This window comes from Sphaeramia orbicularis, chromosome 3 (assembly GCF_902148855.1).
Source record: "Sphaeramia orbicularis chromosome 3, fSphaOr1.1, whole genome shotgun sequence".
Taxonomy (NCBI): Eukaryota; Metazoa; Chordata; class Actinopteri; order Kurtiformes; family Apogonidae; genus Sphaeramia; species Sphaeramia orbicularis.
Genome location: NC_043959.1, coordinates 37,352,771 through 37,376,769, shown reverse-complemented (window position 1 = coordinate 37,376,769; position 23,999 = coordinate 37,352,771). Strand labels below are relative to the sequence as shown.

The following is a 23,999-nucleotide window of genomic DNA, read 5'->3' as shown; positions in this document are numbered from 1 at the left end:
GGAGAGGGTAATCATTATTGGTTGTGACAGCGGTGACCTGACAGCTGGGTCCAGTCTTGCTCCAGTGCTTGTTGTACAACAGACAAGCTCAGACACACTGATGCACACACATACACACAAACACAAGCATTTGTAAGCACATATGTGGTACGGTTGTGTATGGATTTCCTCACACACATAAAAAAAAAAAAAAGAAAAAGCCAACAAGAGTGGGTTTGGTGGTGGATTTGTCATGTCTTGTCTGTTGGGAAAACATCGAATAACAGTGTTCATTACATATTAAAATTGTTTTAGGCAATCAAAGCGCTTTGGTTTAGATTGTGGTTTGGTTTACATTTGAATAAATTCATTGTGCGTCATATTTCATCTCATCCTTGCTGAGTTTTCCCATGTTAAACCAAACCCTGGTATTTTTCCCCTAACCCAAATCAATTGCTGCCAGTGCGTAACGTTAACTGTAAAAAATGCTGTGGACAGAACCAAGAGATAATCTGGATCAGACTGTTGTTTCTGGGAGTGAAAAACAAATGAAATATATTATCTATGAAGGATCAGTATACCGGGTTGGAAAGTGTTAAACTGCTGGACAACACACTAACAGTTTTTCTCCTTTTATAATGTGTTATTATTCATTTTTAAGCCAGTTTTGCCTGTTGACAATTGGAGAAAAAAACTCATTCATTCATTCATTCATTCATTTGTTTTGGGCAGAAGAAAAAATTGAACATCTTTTATGTTAAAGGAACTAATGGCAGAGCAAATACATTAATAAACAAAAGTGATCAAGACAAAAAAGCAATTGCCATGTACACTAGCAACAACAAAACAAATTCAATATGTACTGCTCAAAAAGGAGTGGGAAGAATCAAAAAAATCAGTACAATCAGAAGTATCTGGGAAGAAGAAAATACCAAAAATTGGTAAAACTTCATCCAGTTATTTAAAACCTGAATGATTCTGATGTGGTCGAGTGGTTAAAAATACTACCAATAATGCACAATTGTCATGTTTTTCTCTCAAACCCTGTCTTCTCTCACCTCTATCATTCACTATCAAACAAAAGCTCATTTATTCAAAAACCACAAATTATCACATGTGAAACTGTGATGACATTTTTTCAAATTAAAGCCCTCAGAGTTCATCTACTTAAAGGCATGAAGTTTGCTATTAGTGTTTGTATTACTCATTTCCATGCAGATATTTTGTCCTGAAGGTGGTGCTAGTGGAAAAACTCCTGTTGGGACTATAAATATCAGCTGCAAACATTAAATTTAATTGAAATCAGGTTCATGCAATATCACTTTTATTAACGTTCTAGGCATCTATTAATGATCATGTTACCTTTTACATGCAAATAAACACACGCAGGGTTTTGTGTCTGTGGACCAGTGTTTGAGGGTCCATAAATAATACAGAGGGCCAGTGTTTGCTCTTTTAGAAATAAGTAAAGACACATACATCTGCTCATTTGTCGTATCATTCACTGCTTGACACTATCGTCATTAATAATCACAGTGTTTAGGTGGGTAACTCCTTATCAAAGCTGCCCTGCTGAGGTTTAAGTGTTTGCTTGTAAAGTCTCGTCTGACCTCAGTCCACTGGCATGCTGAGCCACTCAATAGGACTGATTATAAAAGCAAGATCCACACCCACTGACCTCTATAACATACCACCGCAGGATCTGCTCTTATAGCTCCCGATGACACTCATGAAAATAGAGTGTTAGATAGTGAAATACAAGGTGACAGAAACACCACTCAAAAGGCGAAAGGTATTTTCTCATGATGACATCGTTAAAGCTGCTGATCTTTTTTCCAGGAAGTACTTTTATATTTTTCTTTCTGACTCACTCCCTTTGCAATTATTGCTTAACTTCACCGAATATATTTGATATGTGGTGCTAGATGGGACACTAAGGTGACTGAAGCCTAAATCCTAAAAAAAAAATAAAAATAAAATTAATAAAAATAAAAATTCAATACTTCAAATCAAATATACCTATGATATGACTATTAAAAAAACAGATGAGTTCAGTATTAATAAATCATGTTAGGAGATTAATACTTAACAGAATAATATTCCATGTTCGTGATATACATTGTTGGAATACTTTTTTTTTTTTTTTTACTTTTTTTTCATTAAATGATTGTGACAATGTGATTTATTCTTAATAAATAAAGTATAAGTGGAACTCAGTATGTAATCATTGCACTTAATCAAAGGTGATGCGTATAAATATGTATAAAAAGAGGAAAAACAAAGATTATTAAAAGTTTATGGGCAACAATTAAATCAGAATGTTAAAATCTAATCAACTTAAAATGTAACCCATCTTTTGCTGTTACTACTACTCTTCAATTCTCTTCTAAAAGTCATATTTTAGTTTATATGCAGGGATGGCTTCATGTTTCCATGTTGCACTGGAAGAGTACATTTATTATGTGTTTTTGTTTGTTTTTTTCAAATATATTTTATTGATTTTCGATTTTAATGAACATACGATCATAAACGCCAAACAAAAAATCCTTTTTAACCCCCCTCCTACCACCTTCAATAAGATCTAAGGTGAATAAAAATAAATATTGTTATTAATATCAGGATGTGCATTACATATTGAGCATACACACATTTCAGTGAACATTAATATATATACAGACAAATATATCCAATGCATCATAAATCCATAAGTTGGTCATCCTCTTCATTTCTATTTCTATTTCACAGTACTAATACTCTAGCCACAGAACTAGTAATAAGCTATTTTGAGGTCATAAAGGTGGTTGCAACGGTCCTTGTCCAGTTCTAGGCATGTGCACATTTAAGTTATTCATGAAGGTTAGGAAAGAAAACCACATCTTGTAAAAGTCCTCAACCTTTCCTCTTGCCATGTAAATCAGTTTTTCCAGCGCCAAATTAGATGACAGCTCTGTAATCCATTGGCCAGAGGTAGGTCCCTGAATCTCCTTCCATTTTAAGGCAATTACATGTTTAGCTTGAAACAGATATTAATTTGTTTACATTCCTTTAGTCGCTGCGACATGTATTTTTTGTTATATCAAAAATTTGTGAGCACTAGCAAAACACTTCCTGAAAGTCTGAAACTGTGATACTTTCCTAATCTTTTTTAAAAACTTACTCATTAGTGTCACAGTGGTTGATACTGACCCTCTACTTTTCCAAACTTGTAACAAAAGTTTCTCCTTGTTTATGCACAGCGGCTTCAGTATGACAGAAAAAAAATGTTCCACAGCAGCCAATGACCAGATTTTGAACTATATCTTGGCTCTGTCCACCTGCCACCATTTACCTTCTACCCCTGCAAAGTCCAGGCCACCACACAGACGAGCCTGTGCTCATCCGTGTTGGTACAGCTGCCTCCTCTCCGGCCTCAAACCAGCAGCAGCAACAGCTGGAAAGACTGAGGCTTTGTCTGGCTCAGTAGGCCAGAAGTGCTGGGAAAGTGATATTTGTCTGATCGCAGTAGTAGTGGGGCCACAGAGGGGCATCACTGGCTACCACCGGATCAAGACACTCAACAAGAGAGAAATCAATTTATGCCTTCATGAGAAAGAATAGATCGGATAGACCTTTTGGAGGAGACTCATGGTAAGTACTCGGTATTGCCTTGAGCAGAACAGTTTTGATGCAGTGGGGAAACTGGGAATACAAAGCCACGAGTCATGTTCTATGAATGCAAGCGAGAACTATAAATAAATATATATATATATATATATAAAAACACTTAAAATGCTGCAATGATCTGCTGAAAGAATTTTAAGATCATTAGTATATTTTCAGTGACGCATATAAATGATCTTTCTAGGCTGACGGGCTCATTTACACTTTTCTTGGGTTGGATCAATGGAGCTGTCTTGCAAATAAACATAAAAGAAGTGGAAAACGAAAGCTCACTGGGATGGCAGGAGGACAATGATGACAAATGGTAAGTAATCTTTTATAATGTTCGCCTCTGTGGATGAATATGCCTCAGAAAATCAAAGATCAAGCACATCGATACTGATGATTCAACCAGCCTGAAACATAACAACTGAATACACATAAATAACCTGTAAATGCATGTTGTTATTTTAAAGGTATTTAACACAACTAAAGGAAAAGACCGTGTCTGCAACGGTATAAACTTATATAGCCTGTACATGTGTGGAAAAATAAATATGAAGTAGTAGGGGAAGTCTATGCTGATAATGGAATTGTTTAATTTATTAATAATCACTGTTATGATTATTATGGACATCCTCAAAGCATCATCATCATCACTCTCCATAGAGTGCATCTATAAGGAGGGCAGTGTATAAAAGTGTTTAGACATCAGTTTAGTGCTCCTCTGTGTGTGTTTTCTCCACTCTGTGCTTTTCCCTCTCCCTCCCTCCCTCCCTCCTCTTCTCTCTCTCCTGCTGTCACCTCTCACAGAGCCTGGCAGCATCAAGCCAGCTTGCATTTTAATTTGGCCCTGAAGTTACTTATTTCATTATCGATCATCCGTAATGCTGAATCAATGTTCATCTTGTTACGTGGGCCATACCCGTGTAATACAGTGATAGTGGGGCCCAGAGTTACTCATTCCCTTTACAAAGTGACTTTACCGTAAAATCAATGCCTTGTGTTACTGATACAGGGGAAACTGCAGCAGATGGAGTGAGAGTGAGTGGGCAGACAGGAAACAAAAAAAAACTCACCTTCAATGCAGTATTGTTAAAGGCTCCCACAAAGCGCAAGCACAAATGTCCACAAAGTGAGCACTGGGTTATAATAGAGTTATTTATGCCCTAGTTAAAGACTTAATGGTTATATTAAATCTTATATATACAATAAATATGATGATTTTAATATATTGATTTGACCATTAATAGTGGTCATATCTCTGTGAATTAGACACATGATGCATCTTAGTTCAGTTTAATACAGACTATGTGATCAAATATAAAACACTGGCAATATTAATTGCAAATACAAGATCTTTAAATGTAATTTTCATATGTTTAAATGCACTAATTCTTAAATGGGTATCATACACTGTCCTATCATGGCCTCTACAACTTAAACTGTTATTTTTTTGTCCCTCATATTTTCAAATATGCATCATATAGGCAGCGTAAAAGTGTATTATTTGGAATAATTAAACAGAGAGGTAACTTTTGAGTATCACAGTCACATAAGGTTTCTATAGGTGTGTTAACTTTATTAGGGTGACATGGCAGAAAGTCATTAAGGGATATTAACTTGATGTTAAAGGCCTATAAGTACATACTCAGTCTGTCCAACAGTTACTACCTGTACAAACTTTTAACATATTCACACCCAGGTGGTGATATTAGTAGTTTATATATTTTTCTACATCCCACCTGTAAATGAAAACATACTGAAATAACTCCAAACTGTGTCCCTCCTTCAACTCATGGCCAGGCTGACTGACTGTTAAAAATTTTTGAGCAAAAGCATTCAACCTGAAATTAACAAGCAAATGTAAAACATTTGCAAGGTAATGTGTTAATTCATGCTTTGATTCACTGTCATAACCTAGTTTAATAAGTTGCAGTCCATTGACTATTAATTTGTTTCCAAATGGTGTGAGCATGAGGAACGGTTCCAAAATGCTTTACTTTGCCACTAATGCAAATCAAAGTTAGGCCAAGGCTATCTATTTAATATGCATGATTGGTTGGTGTAATGTAATTAAAATCATACCATTTAAATTATCCTAACAGTATAAAAATTAAACTTTGAATGTATTTTCAAAGTACACTTGCTTCTGCTGCTAAGAACAATTAATTTTTGAAACTAATTCATTTATTGGATTAAGCTTCACTGTTCTTTAAACACTGCAAGATTTATTGGCCTTTTATTTCACCCTAATGGGACATGAGTTTGACAGAGCATATTTAGAGATTGAATGTGTTGCACTGTTAGTTTCTAGGTTAACTACACATTTAAGTTGAAGCCCACTGAGGAACCTTTCTGATTAACAACAACAGTGATGTATATTCCCAACAGTGTAAAATCATTTCAATGTAATAAGACAGGATAATACCTAAAGTCAGTTTTATGAACTGCACTAAGACTTTTCTTCTGTTCTGACATTTACTTCTATTACTTTACCTCTGTTAAATATACTGCGCCTTATATATTTGGCTTTAACTGACCAGCTGCTTTTCTATATCGTATAAGAGCCCTAAATCATGACCACTTTGCTGTATTGACTATTATTTTCAGCAATAACTTCAAGTCATAAAACTAAACATAGAAATGATGGCCGGTGTATAAAAAAAAGGTCTTTTTTTGCAGTTAAAAAACAATCTCATATATATCTGTGCCAATCTTACACACTCTTTAAAAGCATCCGAGGGTCATTCATTGTATTTTCTTGTCACATCCTCATCCGTCATTGTAATTAACCCATGTTGATCAGTAAGAGCTCCCTTAAAATTGATTCCATGTGTGATAAGAGATGTGTTAGTTGTTTTTTGTTTTTTTTTCTCTCCCTCTGTCACCGGGGCGTTATGGAAAAGATCCAAATGTGTAATGTGAAGTGCCTCTGTTTGAAGCCTTTGATCTCGCCTGTTTTGCAGCGCCTTGGTTCATCATTTGCGACATGTCGCTGGTGCCCTGTGTATTGCATAAGGAACTACTGTTGAGCGATAGGCCGTGTATGTTTGCTTATGAGAATGTGAAATTGTGTCATCTGCATAATTACCGTCAAAGAGCTCTCAACAAAACAGCCCTCAAGTCACTCGCGTGTGATTGCCCTCTTTTTACAGCACCTACAAATTAAACAGGCTCCGGCGCGCTCCCAGCATTCCTTCACAAGAATTAAGAAAACTAATTTACCTCTAATAATAATAATAGTAATAATAACAATAATAATAATAATAGGATTTTTTTTTTTTTTGAAAATTATTAATGTAAAAATTGCAGTATTTGATCATTTTGTGCAGTTCTAAATTCTGGCCTGTTCCTATATGTGTGTGTGCGTGTGTGTGTGTGTGTGTGTGTGTGTGTGTGTGTGTGTGTGTGTGCGCGCGCGCGTGTAAGTCAAGCAGAGGTTAGTTTACTGTTTACTGAGACACTTCTAACGAGAGGCTGGAGCTGCGTCTTAATGCTTTTATGGCTACGCCAGTTTCCCGCGTCGGTGTGAAAGTGATTGGAGGCAATAAATCAGACACAGTCCCGTGGAGGAGTGTGTGAGGAGGGGGCGCCCCAGCACGACCTGGTCAGAGGGATGAGACACGTGTCCATGCGTACTCGGCGCGTCGGTTTGGCTTTTTAGCGGACACCAAGAAGGGGCTGGGACGCATGGATTTATATTCTCTGCTTCGTCTTTAATACGCTCCGGCCACGTAGCCCCCACCCCCACCCCCTCCCTCTCCCTCTCCCCCACCCCCTCCCTCTCCTCCATCCCTCCTCTTCTTCTTCTTTTCCTCTCGTTTACAAACACACACTCCACTTTGACTCTATCTCTGTTCTCTGCAATGTGATGTTTAAAGCCTCAGAATAAAGATTTCTCCACTTTATTCTTTACACTTATTATGCCCCTGTGTATCTAAAGTCAAATACCATACTTATCTTTAACCACCCCTCTCTTCACTGTCTGGACCCCCTCAGTTTGTAGGTCGATGTGTGTGTGTGTGTGTGTGTGTGTGTGTGTGTGTGTGTGTGTGTGTGTGTGTGTGTGTGTGTGTGTGTGTGTGTGTGTGTGTGTGTGAGCGTTAAGTGTGAGCGTGCTATTGACTGCTATGTAGTGATTACCATTCCGGTCGGATGGCACCACCAAGCCGATGTAATTAATAACCCCATAATCCGGGTTAGGGTGGATGTCGGCGCAGAACACACACACTGAATCAGGGCAGAGTTTTACAGAAACAAGGCGTATCCTTATGGGTACTTCTATATAAGAAATTATAGTTGTTATTATCCGGCCCAGACAATGATAACTATCTGCTCCAAAAGAAGATTAAAGGTTTATACAAGTTCAGAGTTCCTGGAAACCCGGATCGCATTATCAAAAACTAAAGTGAGATTGATGAGATTTCTTGTCGCTGTCAATATCGCATTAAGACTTTATACCACACTCAGATAAAGTGCGTCAAATAATAATAATTCAGCCCCTCAAGTTGTTTTGCAAACGATTAACAAAACAGATGCTGGTATATAGTCAGGTTCAAATGCGATTATGATTGTCCCCTACATACTTTTATATATTGATTCATGGAATTTCAATTCTGACTCTTGTTTTGCTTTAATCCGTGGGTTTTATTTACATGAAACAACCAGTTACACAATTATCAAATTAATTTTTTTAAAAAGATGCAATATGTTTAGATGACCGTCTTATTTTTTTAGTGGATTATGAACCCTTTGTTGATTATTATTATTATTATTATTATTATTATTATTATTATTATTATTATTTTAATTTATTTATTTTTATTACCCTTTTATTATCGTGTGTCAGTAAAGTGTTTCCTTGAATAAACATTTCCACAGCCCAATCCACTCCAGTGTGTATTCCATATCATTGTTGCTCCTTCACACTTAGTCTTCATTAACAATGTAATGCGCCTATCATCAGCTCAGTCTCTGAAGTCAAGTGGCTACATGCGACCCGTTTGATGTCTCACATTAAGAAAAAAAAAAAAAGGGGGGAGATTTCCCTGACACCAGAAAGCCCTGAACACCTCAAATCCGGTGGAGAAAACGCAACTTTAAAACTGTTATACAGCGACAAATAAAGCATTAGAATAAACTTTAATTTTGGATCATTATACTGTTATTTATCATTTGTTTTGCGCGTTTTTAATTATTAAATGCAAGTGCATGTCAGTGTGGGAAATTAATACATTTGTTTGTTTGTTTTTTTCCTCAGTTAACCGTCCTTCGAGTTTAGTGGAAAACAAAGAAAACTTTTTTTCCCGAGTGCGTATGTGTATTAAAAGAAAAAAAAAAAAAGACAAAAAAAAAGTTAATCTACTACTGACGCCAAAAATACTTACCGATGCGCAAATGGTTAAAAATGTGCGAATTAACGGCGAAATGTGGCAGGACAGACGCGAACAAATAACAAATGAAATAGATTGGCGAGCCATAAAATGAGATTTGAGAACCCATTGAAATAAGCGTTCGCGACGTCAGTGCACTTATCCACGAGAGAGAGAGAGGGAAAGAGAGAGAGAGAGAGGGAGGGAGGGAGAGAGAGAGAGAGAGAGAGCTGTTTGGTGTGTATGAGAGGGGTGAGATTTGAGAAATAGGAGGGGCTTCTAAACGACTAGAAATGTCAATCTGAGCAAGGGAGTCCCAATAATCTAAAGCAATCTGTAAGGACCTGACCTTAGTCCATCCAGATCAATAGGGAAGTGAGGGTGGAAAGACGAAGAGGAAGAAATAAGGGGCGCAACCGGATCGTTTACACTGGCTGTTTCCGAGGAAATATAGACTTGTCTTGCTCGCACCTTTTTGTTGCTCACATGCTCACACAGTAGGCTAAAAGTGGATATCGAGGCAATTCCGTTGCTTTGTGTGATCGCAGCAGACTTTTTCCCCCTCTTCCTACCACCATGTCTTTCCCTCAGCTGGGATATCAGTACATCCGACCGATATACCCGCCGGAGCGCCAGGGGATCGCCAGCAACGCCCGGGCCGGGACAGAGCTCAGTCCGTCCGGCGCGCTCTCCAACGTCCTCTCCACTATGTATGGATCTCCTTTCGCCGCAGCAGCGCAGGGCTATGGAGCGTTTCTGCCCTACTCGAACGATATATCCATTTTCAATCAACTGGTAAGTCTCTCCGATCACTCACAGTGCCATCAATAAGTTATGTTACTGAGGGGAAACAAAAAAAAAAAGAAATAGAAGAAGAAACAAAAAGTAAACAAACGCTCCTGTGGTTTATTTCCACTTTTAACACCAAACTTTTTACGCACCGGGATAAAGTTTCCTGTTTAAATGTTGTGTGAAAAATAATAGTTTGAAGTGGTTAAAAAGTGACACATTAACACACTGTAGGCCTACTTGAGAGTTGGTGGTGGCACAAAATGTCCTGAAAAGTGACAGCAAAAGAATCGATCCGGTGATGCAAAGCGTGATGGTTAATCGGTAAAAGTGGCGTAAAAAGAGCAGGGAGATAAAAGTGTTGTCTTTGGAAGTTGATGTAAATAAATAAAAACGGGTTCTTTTATTCTTTTTATGTGTTTATGTTTATAGGATGCAGCATTAAAGCTTATTATTTTGTCTGATTTGCGCACTTTCAATAACTTTCCTGCTGTTTTCGTGCGTATTTTCATTTCTTCTGTTGTGTATTCACAGTCAAAGTGGTGTTAATATCTGAAAGCTAAACCCACTCATTCTGACTCTTTTGTTTTTTTTTTATTTCAGGGTGCTCAGTATGAATTAAAAGACAGCCCGGGGGTCCAACACCCAGGGTTTGCCCACCATCACCCTGCTTTTTACCCATATGGCCAGTATCAGTTTGGTGACCCGTCCAGACCCAAAAACGCCACCAGGGAGAGCACCAGCACCCTGAAGGCCTGGCTCAGTGAGCACCGCAAGAACCCCTACCCAACCAAAGGTGAGAAGATCATGCTGGCCATCATCACCAAAATGACCCTGACCCAAGTGTCCACCTGGTTCGCCAACGCCAGGAGGAGGTTAAAGAAGGAGAACAAGATGACCTGGGCGCCCCGGAACCGCACCGATGAAGAGGGGAATGTTTACACCAGCGACCACGAAGGGGAGGAGGAGGGTGACAAGAGGGAGGACGAGGAGGAGATCGACCTGGAGAACATCGACACGGAAAATATCGAGAACAAGGACGACTTGGATGACCAGGACGACCTACATTCAGATCTAAAACTCGACGGGAGAAGTGACTCTGAGATTTCGGACGGCTTTGAGGATTTACAAGAGTCCGACCAAAGGTTTCTAAAAGCTGTGGGGGGAAAAGACGGCAAAGACGTGGATAGAGCCGGAGAACACTTCCACAGCCACCACCACCACCACCACCACCATCACCACCACAACAACCACCACTCATCTCTGGAAATCAAAGCGTCTCAGCCAAACGGAGAAGCACTCAAACTCAACCCGGTGTCTGTTAGTTCACCCCCTTCAGAAAACAACCCTGCCCCAGCCCAGAAGCCAAAGATCTGGTCTTTGGCAGAGACAGCCACGGCTCCTGACAATCCACGCAAATCACCACAAATAAACGGCAGTAACTCCGCAGGGCCGGCCGCGCAGACCATCCTGGCCCCTCACAGACTCATCTCTTCTTGTCCCGTTGGAAAAATTCAGAACTGGACAAACCGCGCGTTCTCTGCGCATCAGCTGGCTTTACTGAACTCCAATCATTATCTGGGGCTGGCAAACCAGGCCACGGCCACGGGTCTGGCCCTCTACAGCAGCAGGCAAACGGAGGACAAGAGTCATAGTTCAGAGACTCCAGTCACAGGTACATGTCCCCGACACTGAGACGCGCATGTAGAAATAACCACAAAAACAAAGACACTAGTCCATTGCCCGTCATTTATTATTTTAGACCCCCCCCCTCCCCCTTTTTTCTCCTTTTTTTTTTGTTGCCTGTTCGTGGATTTTTTTCCCCCTCTCCTGTCTAGGCCACACAGATCAGCAGTGTTAACAATGTTAGAGCTTGAAAACTGTGCGTAAGTTTGCGCGTGTGCGTGCGTGTGTGCGTGTGACTGCGACAAAACAAGTGCGGATCTGAGCGCATTTAACGAAAAAAATGAGTAAAAAATTTCTATTCTGAACCCCCTTCCCTTCCCTTCACCCACTCACCCTGTTTTCCTTCATTTGGTTGCTATAGGTCATATGATATCGAGGCCCATGTGCTTGTATTTAATGGTTTACACACAGCCTTGAACCCATTAAAACAGACCAGTTGTGAAAATGCACTGGAACCCAGGAAAAGGCAGTTTAATTAATGCATTTTTAATTTTCATCGTCACTATTTCAGAGAGATCTAGTGCCTTGGACGCAGAGGGAAGAAAAAAAAAAGTTGTTGAAAACAGCTTTGTACACAGTTTAAAGATGGTAAGACGCTGTCAGTTAATGACATTTGGGAATTTTCTTTTGATGCCATATCACATTTTCTTTTTTTAAATGCCACATTTACCCAAATTAGCTTTTATTCTAGGATTTTTTTTATGGTATTATTTTCTCTCCCTGTGTGCGCTTGTGTTACTTCGTCAAGGCCTGTGTTACACTTACTTGTTTGGTCATGCAAATGAGCTCAATGCAAATTCACTACAGGCTGTTTTTTTTTTTTTTTTTTTTTTTTTTTTTGTTGAAAGGCAATTGTCACTTTTATATCTCTTTGTGTTTAAGCTCTTCACGAGGCTATTATTACTGTGTTTTTTTCTTTCATTTTTTTTTTTAAAAGATCACTTCTATTTTATTTTATTTTATTATTTTATTTTAGCCCTGTGTATTTCAGGCCTCAGAACCGACTCCAAGCAGCGCAGGTTCTTTCGGCTCTCTCTTCCAACATAAACCCTCACCCATTCCCTCCCTCACCCCCTTTTTTTTGTGTTTTTTCCTTTAATTTGAATATGGAATGTAAAATAAGTATAATACATCTCTGTATACTTACATTGTAAGCATGTCCCGTGTAAAACTGCTAATGTAATAATGTATGAACCTGTAGTCTGTGAGTTTTTTTTTTTTTTTTCTTTTCTTTTTGTAAGTTCTGTGAGGATTTGATGTTCAAATGTTTTGTATATAAAGTTAAGAATATGTACATACTTGTGAACCAAATTGTACAAGAAAGTCTATATTTTGGCTAATAAATGAACTGCTGCAACTTTAAGAAATGGTTGGTTTTTCACAGCTGCTTTTGATGGTTGCTTTTGTTATGCTTTTGCAGTTTGGGGTGCATTGCTTTGGTTTTTTTTTTTTTTTGTGTGTGTGTGCGTGTGTTAGTGGACAGCCTGGGGCGCAGACTTCATCCTCCATGGCAGTGATAAGTAAATATTCGAGAGGGATTTATCGTACTTTTATAGTGGAGGGACTTAAGGCTAATTAGCCAGTATTGCGGCATACATTTGGATATTAATGTTGTGGGATTATCCTTATAGAGGCGTAGCGGTCGCATTAAAATGAATAATTCTTTCATTAATTTTCGTCTGAAATTGTACGGTGTATAAAGAGACTTTAAGTAATGAATAAGTGCTGGAGGATCACTATTGCTTGGCCACAGCGGTTTAGTTGATCCTGAAGATGGATTTTGGCTTTGTAGTGCAACTCCCACATCTCATCATGCTCAATTTGTAGTGCTTTTGGTCTTCGCATACATCATACATTTTGCACAACTAACTCTGCTCTTTGGTTTAATTGTAATATATTGTCGCTGTGGAACTAATAATAACATCATTTATTTTGCTTCTCCGTGATGTGATCATTTGCATGCATGAGTCCTTATCAGAGGAAGTTTTATGTAAACTTTGTGTTGGAGCTCCCTCTACAGACACTAGGAGTCAGCTTTATTCTGGTGCACTTCCACACACTCTCATGCAGCTTCAGCATTATTTATTTATTTATTCATTTGTCGCACTTGTTTGGCCCACTCTTAATTTTGCAATCATGTGTGATATAAAATTTGATTCTTGGGTTTACTTGTCATAAATCTGCTACATTATCGATCCCTGAAGCGTTCAAGGCTTTATTCTGTGACCACATGATGTGAACACTGTACTTACCAGAAGATAAAAACAAGCAAAATATAGCACAAAACCTAAACCAAAAGACTGACAATTTCAATATTATTTACTAACTAGATTTTTAGATATTAAAAAAAATCTAAACTGAACACTTTGTTAATTAAAGTGATCATAAAAAAAACGAGTTTCGTCGTTGACGTGAGTTAAATCAGTCAAAAAAAAAAAATGGATTGGGATTGTTAAAAATCAACATGAAAAGGAAAAATAGAAAGAGAACTCAGAAAGAAAAAAAAAAAGTCCTGTTAGATTAATTTCAGCACTAAAAAAAATAGACTAAAATAAACGCATTTTTAGAAAAGATATAGAAGGCATAGATGTCTTACAAACCACTTTTAAAATTAAAAAATGAATTTATTATATATATGGAAGTAATTTTTATATTTCAACGACTAAAAAGAAAACATTTCAGCACCCAAAAATAAATAAATATTTTTTTCCGAACGAAAGTCATCAAATTTTGTCGATATTATTTTTTAAATTAAATTTACTTCTATATTTCTAGTTATTTTTTTACGGACTTGAGAAGAAAAAAAAATCCTGACACATTCCTCGACTGCAGACTCAGATGGTCAGTGAGGACAACATGTTTTAGTGAGTGCATTTGAAGGCAGCACAGCAGATAAAAAGCGCTGATTCGCTCCAGCCGTATCCTCACTGGGGTTGAGATACGCTTTAAACAAACCCCAACTCAGTCTGGGGAAAGACTCTGGAGCTGGTTGGAGCTTTTCTCACCATGTTGCCTTCCTGTCTAATCAATTATCTTCCTTGAGAGCCTCATCTAACGGCGCGATGCATATTCATAAGTGGAATCAGCCAGCTGACTGATGTAACACTGCTTTTTTTTTTTTTTCCTCTTTTTCTTTTTTTTAGCACCCACTTCTTCTTTTTTTTATCTATAACCTTAAATGACCAGTATTGTGATATTATAACACGCAAGCCTACAAAAGAAAAATAAAGCATTGAAATTAATATTTTAAAAAAAATAAAAATGGAAGTAAACGCACCAATATGAGCCAAAAAAGAAAAAAATCATGGTTGAATTAATATTTGATGCTATGAAAATGCAGCCAACTTCAAATAAAATGTTCTATAAATAAAAATGGGTCTGTAAGGGCACTAAGTAATAGCCTAATGATTTTTATTTCCTGAATGTTCACAGGGTGTTTGGTTCTGATGGGCCAAGACACACAAAAAAAAAAAAAAAAAAAAAAAAAAGAAAGAAAAAAAAAAACTTGATCAGTGGGATTGAGTTGAAATGCTACTGAAGGGACAGTGATTGTGTCTGGAGCTCAGGGCCTGTCCTCTGATCAGTGCATGAAATTAGGGATTAAAATGCCTCTGCAGAAACAAAGTAATCATGCCTGCTTATGTCGCCATACGTGTCCAACCTGCTCCCGGTTACAAAGAGCAAATGGAATGCATTAGCCAACATTTCGCTCTGAGCTACACGGGGACCATTTCCAGTGGGGTATATATGTGTGTCACTCGTGTTTCCTCGCACGTTAAGTGGATGTTCTCCTGGCTAATGAGCAATAATCAACATTGACTCCTCTTCTTATTTTCGAGGTCCACGCCGCCTTTAAATGGTTAGAGTCTGCAGGGCATGCTGTGGTAGGCTACTCAACCATAAAAAAAAAAAAACACTTAAGGAATAAGCAACATGACTGAAAGAAGTTAAAATATTACAGGCATACTTTTTCTTGGCTTTAAAAATATCCAATTGGTTTTCCAGATTTAAAGCAATTCAAAGATATTATTTATAAATTAATAAATCAGCAAAATGTAGTGTGTTTTATTGATCCAATCATGTTGCTTATGTCATCCTCAGTAGAAAAGTGATTCAGAAAATGAAAAATCTGAGAAAGATGGGATTGTCTAAAAAGGAAATCTAATCTGTCTTTCGTTCATTGATCTGGTAGAAGGTGTAGAAGGGCCTGGCCAATGGAGCCATCAGAGGGCAAATGAGGGAAAAAAAAAGAAAAAAACTGGAGTAAATAAACAGTGGAGCGGCCCATTGGAGTGGACCAGAGGTGGACTGTGAAAGAGGAGGCCGCTCCAAATAAAAAGGGTCAGGCTTGTGTTTTCACCTCATCCACCCCTTCTGTCATTGTAGCCCCACCACTATAGTGTCACCTCCTCCTCCTCTTCTTCTTACTCCCCCCCTCCATCCTGGACACCCTACTACACCCCCTCCTGCCACCGAGACAGGCAAATGTCACCTCCTTTGTGGATCTAGTCGGGCTTAGAAGCGGCCCACTGTCTTTGTGCGGTGGACTAATCCTTTTATGAGCCACTGTTGACCGCGCCCCCACCCAGTGCTTGCCCAGGCCCAGAGAGGGGCTGCCCTTTTTTTTTTTTTTTTTCTGCAAGTACTCAGCCTGTGTATGTGTTAGCTGACCACAGGAGGAGAGGGGATCTGCTTTCGGGTGCACATGTCCCACACACCACATACCTTCATACGCAGGCCCGCAGGCCCAGTTGAACCCCAGTGCAACTTGTTACAGCGGTCACACTCTGGAGCTGAAAGAAGAGAAGGTGGAAGGCTCAGTTTTACCCCTGCCAAAGATATGCGACTTCTGTGTCTACTGCATGTTTTATGGTGCATTCATTATTGAGAATGTAAGTGAAAGTGCAGCATGAACATGTTAAAGAATAGCCAGGGAGCAGGGAGAGAGAGAGAGGGGTTGTTGTGTTTCCCTGGGCTGAGCAAAGGACAAAAGGCCCAGGAGGAGTGACATTCTCTGGGGCCGAAGCGGGAGAAAGGGAGGGCACTGATTTCATGCCTTTTGTTGATGGAGGTTAGAGAGAGGAATTCTTTCACTGAATCCGAAAGGCAACAAGTGGGGAAGGGGGCGACAGGCTGACAGGCCAGAGGGAGAAGGCGTTGGGGCTTTTTTGCCGTTCACCCAGCTGAAAGATTGTGCTTTTCTCAGCCCCCTTCAGTTCCTTCAGACAGACCCGAGTTACAGGACAATTATGGAAATGCGGCTTTGAAGCCAAGCACAGCTCTCTTTCAGGTTTTCCTGAGGACAAAGCAAAGCCAATAAGGGCTTTTTATGCAGCCTGCTTCATAAGTCATGTGTTAGGTCTAGCATGTGTACATACGTAACTTTTCTCAGTCGTAAAAAAAACATTGCGGTGATTGTTATTATTTGTGATAATCTTGTAAACAAAAATTGCTGAGGATTTTTAAGGACTATATTGTAGGAAAATTGTTACAGATTTCTAATGCAAAGCTGCATTCCCTCATCTCATTACCCTGCTAATCTTCCTATAAAGCACCAGGGAGATGAGTGGGGGTGTAAGGGGTGAGGGAGGGAGGGATGGGGGGGGGCAGTGTTTAAAAAAGTACTTGGCCTCATGGCTGCTTCCAACAGCTGCATGATTTTACCAGCCTGATGTCCCCTCTCCGCACCCTCTTCACTCACACGTCACTAACAGAGGCCCAGCAAACCATCAGCACTCCGCTTTCTCAGCTTTGTACATTAGTCAGCGGTGTAGCACAGAATTTCGCCACCTCGTGTGAACTAATAAGACACATTTTCTCCAGCTTTTGAGAGGATCGCAAGAGAGTGATGTCTCTACATCACCCGACACAGCAGAGGCCTTGTACAACAGTGCCTTTACACTCCGAGCATATCTGACAAATGCCAATACTCCAACTTTCACTCATCACTGTTAATGAGAGGACATATTTTGGACGTTTCCAATATTTGTACAGACTTCATACATTATGAAGGCCCTTTTATTCACAGTTCCAGGCGGGGGGGATGAGGTTGGAGTAGGGTGGGGGGTTTGTTCTCATGACTCTTTAGGACTGGCTGACTGGTAAAGGGAACTTAATAAATTCTTCCTCCTTGGAACACTGTCAAACAAGTCCTTTCTTACATCTCCCATGAATACATTACCAGCGAGCTTGATTGATTAGAGACCCTTGTAGGAGGGTGAACCGATGAACCGACTCCCCTGGTGTGATTAATAGACTTTATTAAGAGAGTCCTCTCCTTTTTAATAATGGTAATGTAAAGTAAGCTGTGGTGGAGATGGTGGGTGTGCAGGAAGTCTAACGATGATCACTTGTGCTGTCCCTCTCTTTGATCCACATCCCCTTTAGTCGGAGTTCATTTTCACAGCCTCCAACTGGCTATATCCATCACCTCCCTATCAGTGCCGCACACTACGGATATGAGGTGCACTTTTATATACTGTTTTCACTTTTGAGCCTGCCTACTGCCAATATGAAACTCTTTAAAAAAGTCTAATGTCTTTAACTGACTCCGGTCTCTCTTGGGTAATATGAGAAGCAAGATTGATTTAGATTCCTGCTCACAGTTTACAGCTAAATTAAATTGAATCAGTATCCATGATGCATCTTTAATAGGCCTTATATCAGAAACTAAGTAATGACTGCATGAATTTGCACCTGATGCCTGTATTGTGTGTGTGTGTGTGTGTGTGTGTGTGTGTGTGTGTGTGTGTGTGTGTGTGTGTGTGTGTGAGAAATAAGAATGTATATAAAAAAACAAAAACTAACAAAAACTTAACTATACTGCACCCTTCTCTTGTTGGGTTCCTTTGCAGTTTTCCATCTTACACAATCATTGTAAAGTCTATTAGTGCTGTTAGCTTTGACTGCTTCTATTGTAATTGATTTAGGAACAGAATGTCTTTTTTTTGTTTATTTTAAGTTGTGCAAAATAGTAAAATAACACTGTAGATAAATGTGTGCAGATATGTTCATATTATGCCTGTTCATGCGGTGTTGAATTCCTAAAAATCTGGTTTGTGTAAGCAAGCAATTCTCGCTAATCATTGTTCTGGTAGTGTTGGGTAGGGGTGAACCATGTACAGGAAATTGTTTAGCCACCCAGAGCTGCACTGCTTATCAGCACAACACAGGAACAACAGAGACTTTACTAGCACTGGACACGGCTGTTCCAACTTATCATCAAGCTGTATTTTGAAATGCACCACCTCCAGTGATTTATTCAAACACGGATACCACAGATAGGGCTATTCACATCCCGCCGCATTACTGCATGACCCAGACAGGTACTGTTTGCTTTGCTGCTACAAACCAGACACACACAGACACAACCGTATATGACATCATCAGACAAGCCCGGCGTTCGCTCGCTGCAGCTGTAAACCCGAGATGAAGGTCGATAACAGCAGGTGAGAGGGCTTCGCTGTGTAATGATGATGCCTACCAGTGTCTAAGTTGTAAACCCTGGTATTGATTCTCTTCAGTTCAGCCAATAGTCTCCATAATCGTCCATGCCTGAAGTCTGCAGTAATGTGTCTGCATAGAATCCAATATCTGCTGCAATTAATGAATACTGACAAGCAGCTCAACCTTTTGTATTTTTATTTGGCTTTAACTATGTTACTCCCACCAAGGGTATAGATTCTGTTTCCACGGAAGTCCCTGTCAAGACTGCAGTTGCACATTTGGTTACGGTAATTTAGAGCAAATTTAGTAAAAATAAACACATTTCATAATAATAAAAAAAAAAAGAAAATAGAAAGTGGAGGGACATGACAGAGAATGATACAAATAGAAGACAGGCGCAGTAAGGCACAGTAATAATAATATGTTTATTCAAAGTGTTTACCGTGGGTTTCCGCAGGGGTATAAATAATGGATTTACCGTCTATCATACAGGATGAGCAAGGAGTGACATGCTTCCTGGTACACCATGAAGAGTTTTAAAGTATATATGCAAAAGCAAGAGAAAAAGAGAAGGCAGAGAATGTACTCTATTCTTCTCAACTTTTCTTTGTGATTAGATAAACTTGTTGTCAGGCACATTGTCAGCCACTCCATGCGTGACACCCCACAGCCAGATAATGGCATTGCCATGCAAATGAGAGATGGTGAGTGCAATGCCACCAGTGTGTGTATGTGTGCGTATGTGCGTGTGTGTGCATTCATGCACGCATTTGTTTTGTAAGTGTTTATTAGACGATGAAAGGGTGGGCGATGAGAGTGATTCAGCAGTGGCATGAGGAGAAACTGGTGCGTTGTCTATAATAAGAAAACTAAATGTATGCTGAAGGAAATATTTGAAGCCAAATGTGGTTGTCAGCCAAATATCTTTCATCTAGATTTTGGAAAGTTATCCCATTCCACCTGGACAACTTGCCTTAGGACATTGTAGAGGAAAATGGTGTTGACAGGTTATAAGAAACACATTAATCAAATCTGAGGTAGCACAAATGTACAATAATATGTGCCAAAGTGACAGCTGAAATTTACATAGGAAAAACAAACAGTACAAGTCACACCTTAACAAAGTGAGATGACAAAACATAATTATAGGGACAGTGTAAGGCACTAATCAATACTGTAATTACTGTAATTTAATTACTGTGAGACTTTTTGCTGATGTAACAGTCAGAGAGGAATAGTTTGCGGTATCTTGAGTGAATAATTACCAGCCTGAGTCATCAAAGCCTTACACAGACAGTTTGGACAATATAAAGCAAAACCTTTTACCCATCTCTTGTCAGACACAGGAAGTAGGAAGTGGGTTCTTGTGACACACAAGGCAGAGAAGTGCCTGAACAAGCCAAGCATTCAGCATGAATGCTCCCTGCCACCTCCAGCTGTGTAGGCTTTCTAGGTTTTGTCCCTTAGTGAAGACAAGGGCACAATGAAGTGGCGCTCTCACAAACAGAGAGGGGTGGGTACTGTGTCACCGTCTTCCCTCGCACAGGGGCCAGTACAATCCGCCCCCCTCTGTTGTCATGCTAAGACAGCAGCGCTCACTGGAACTGTACCCCTATTCACACACAAAGCTCAAACCTACGCTCACCAAGGGACAAACATGGCAGCCGCATTCAGCTGCCTCCCACTAATGTCTACGCTTCCTGTCAAAGACAAAACCCATGCAAATCATGGAGAAATTTACTTCGCTCAGATCTGTGAGTACGCTCGGTTAGCTAATAACTTAAGGGCAAGGAGTGTGGACCTGAAGCTCCCATGGGCCTCATCACTAAGAAGCACAGCCTTCATCTGCAAAGGACCATGAGAACAGCCATATCTAATGTCATTTTACAGGTAGATAGAGCGGGAGATTGGGGAGTAATTGGAAGTAATAACAGATAGCTCTCTTTCAATCCCACAGGACTTCTCTCCTCCTGCTCCCCCCTAATTCCCAGAAGACTCCTCACCATATTTGCTGTCGTGCAAAAGAAATATACAGCAGATGAACTGTGACCTTTGTTCCTCTTCCCTGAAGGTCACCGGTCAATTTTACATACACAGATGAGGTCCTCTTTGCCGGAAATGATAAGACAAACAGCAGAAAAGAGGTAAGGTCAGCAAGTTAAACCAACAGCTAGAATGACAGTTAATTGGCCGGAGGGTAGTGTAACTGTCATCTATCTCCCCTGGGCTGACTTGGGAAGACTCCCCCCGGCTGCCTCCACTCGTTCTCCAGAGACCTCCACTCCACACAAGAAAGCTCACTCATCAGCTGTCTCCCACAGGTTCAACCAGTGGACATTGGCGCATGGGAAAACAGAATGATTATATTGCCTCCAATTTGATTATTACTTCATCATTATTGTTTATATTGTGGCAATACATAATAAAGACTGTGACAAGTGAGGAGATGAAATGTCAAAGTGAATTACAGGCATATGCAGAAGCTGGACGCAAATCAGCTGGCAGAGCTAAAAGGTCTTCCTTGCTAATTGCTTATATCCTACCAGCAGTGAGAGGCGTCCAGCTGCTGTGCAATAGGCTGGCTGACTGAGAGCAGACAGATAGGACTATGTGTATGGATGATCCGACCCGTGCTCTAATGACTTGTTTAGTTCTGTGTGTCAGAAACAGTGACACGTAGAGGGTGGCATAGAAGTCTTCCTGGAATCATCTGTGCACGTGTGTGTGTGTGTGTGTGTGTGTGTGTGCAAAGACAAGGGCAGAGAAGGGAATATAGTTCCATGTGCACCTCTTAAAATAAGTGTGAGCACAGATTTGAGTGTGTGCACGAGCAGACCGCATGCATATATAAAGAGGAGTGATGGTTTTAGCAGAATCTGTCTGCCTGATTTCGCAGGGCCAGGTTTAGGGTGTGAAAGGCGAGAGAGAGTGAGTGCGTGTGGGAGATAATAGGCCTTTCTCCACGCCACTCAGCGTTCTGCTGGCACGCAGCTGGCACACAGCTGGCCATCCAACTAATCTGCCCCAGCCCTTTCTTCCCCCCTCTGCACCCTCCTCCAACAACCCCACCTCCCCACCCCCTACTGAATGCCAGGCATGCAGGGTAAGGGAATATGGGGGCTAAGGGGTTAAGACAGAAGAAAAAAAAAAAACATTAGTGTTAATGGGAAAGAGGAAGGAGGAAGTTATGATGGGGCCCACTGCTCCTAAGATCCATCTGGGGTTTGGAAGGAGGGGATCCATCAGTGACAGACAGGTGTTCTTCACTAATTCCTTTCCAGCCCCTCTGTTCAGAGACCCACAGGGATCATCTCCACACTCCCAGCGCTCCCACTGCTAAAGCAGCTACTATTTCTGACCTGCAGAGTCACTTCAACACCCAGGTACAGTGTAGAAACTGGAATTACTCTGGTACTTTGGTTTATGATCAAACCAATATGAGTGATGTTTTAACTAGTTTCAGTTGTATGTCATGTTTATGTCCACTTTAGCAAAAGAAAAGAGGAAAATGTTCTGTTTATTATGAAGCTAAAGGTTGTGTATTATTTAGCTTCAGTGTATAGAACAATGTTGCATTCTGAGTCAGTTCACCTCTACTAATAACATATAGTCATGGAAAAAAATAATAGACCATCAAAAGTCATCAGAAACAATGGTTATGCAATCAAGTACTAACTCCTGTGTGTATCATGTGACTAAAACAGACAGAAAAGAAAACATGGAATGCCTAAAAGCACTGTTTTTGGCAGTACAATGCCATAGCTATTAATGTAAGAACTGAAGTGATTTTGGTCATTATCTGGAAAACCATGGAAAATGGATAGATATCAGCTCTTAAATTAAACTCTTATGAGCTATTTTTGTTGTTGTCATTATATTTGTTGAAACAAATGTACCTTCAGTTGTACCAAGCATTAAAATGAACAAGAAATTGCAGAAAACAAGGGTGGTCTAATAATTTTTTCCACGACTGTATCTATTGTATTTCACAAAATCAACATCACACTGACTCCATTAACCAAGACATAGATTGCAAACATAATTTTACTATCCCTTTCTCACTCAGAGAGACATGCAATAAACTTGGTTGAGTCACACATAGTAAAGCCTCCTTAAAGAGTAGCTCTAATGATTTTCTGGCTCTGTAGTCAGAAAAAGCAATAAATAAATAAATAAATAAATAAATAAGTAAAGGCAGTGTATTTTGTAGTTAACTCTAAGAGAGAACAGCTGATAAGCCAGGGTGACCACCACATGTGATTACAGTCAAACACATATTAAATAAAACCAGCTTGTTGATGCAGGAGCTAAAACGAACGCTCATTCTAGCCTAAATCTAAAGTGGTGTGTCATCTAAGAATTTGTCTGTTTTCATATGCAGTTGGAGAAAACCATGAAGAGAAAGAAAAGAGAAGAAAAAAGAAGTTGCAAATAATAGATACTGAATAACAATAGCAAGCGAAAGAAATTAAATGCTCCACACAAACCTCAGTGAGCTTTTGTTAATTCTGTGTATCTCAAGACAACTAGACACCTGAATATAAAAACATAAAATAACTTTAAAAAATTCAAGATAAAAAGAATAAATCATAACTGGAAGCTTTTGGGCCAGTGGGCATATATTCATATTTATTACTGTGGAAGAGAGAGCATGCATTTTGGTTGTAATGTGTTTATAATAGACTCACGCCTATTAAGTCTGTTTGTTTTGTTTACAGGTTAAGAGACAACTAATATATCGCAGAGTTTTGCATTGACATACTTTAAACCCGTGCTATCAGTGGTAGGCAAAAGATAGGGAACTTTTTTTTTTTTTTTTTTTATTACATCTCTACATTTGCATACAAATGGCCCACTTTGCTGTTTTTGTCACTGGGCGAAGCAGATGAACCACATGATCATGAGGTTGTGGGTTGGAATTGATGTAGATAAAGAGTGTACTCTGCTAAAGACAGAAAAACACATCCAGATGACTGGGACACAAAACACTAAAAAAAAAAAAAAAAAAAAATCACCCTGAGTGACACAAGCAGCAGCACAGTTTATACAGGGCTATAATCTAAAATGAGATGACTCCGTACAGAG

General features: G+C 39.6%; 1 protein-coding gene across 1 annotated transcript; it reads left to right on the top strand.

Annotated features, from left to right (window-relative positions):
- Positions 1-9,272: 9,272 nt before the first annotated feature.
- irx3a (iroquois homeobox 3a) lies at positions 9,273-12,831 on the top strand. The gene is made up of 2 exons (XM_030131151.1): positions 9,273-9,788; positions 10,386-12,831. The coding sequence occupies exons 1-2, from the start codon at positions 9,570-9,572 to the stop codon at positions 11,475-11,477; spliced, it is 1,311 nt and encodes a 436-aa protein (XP_029987011.1). The 5' UTR covers positions 9,273-9,569; the 3' UTR covers positions 11,478-12,831.
- Positions 12,832-23,999: the final 11,168 nt, after the last annotated feature.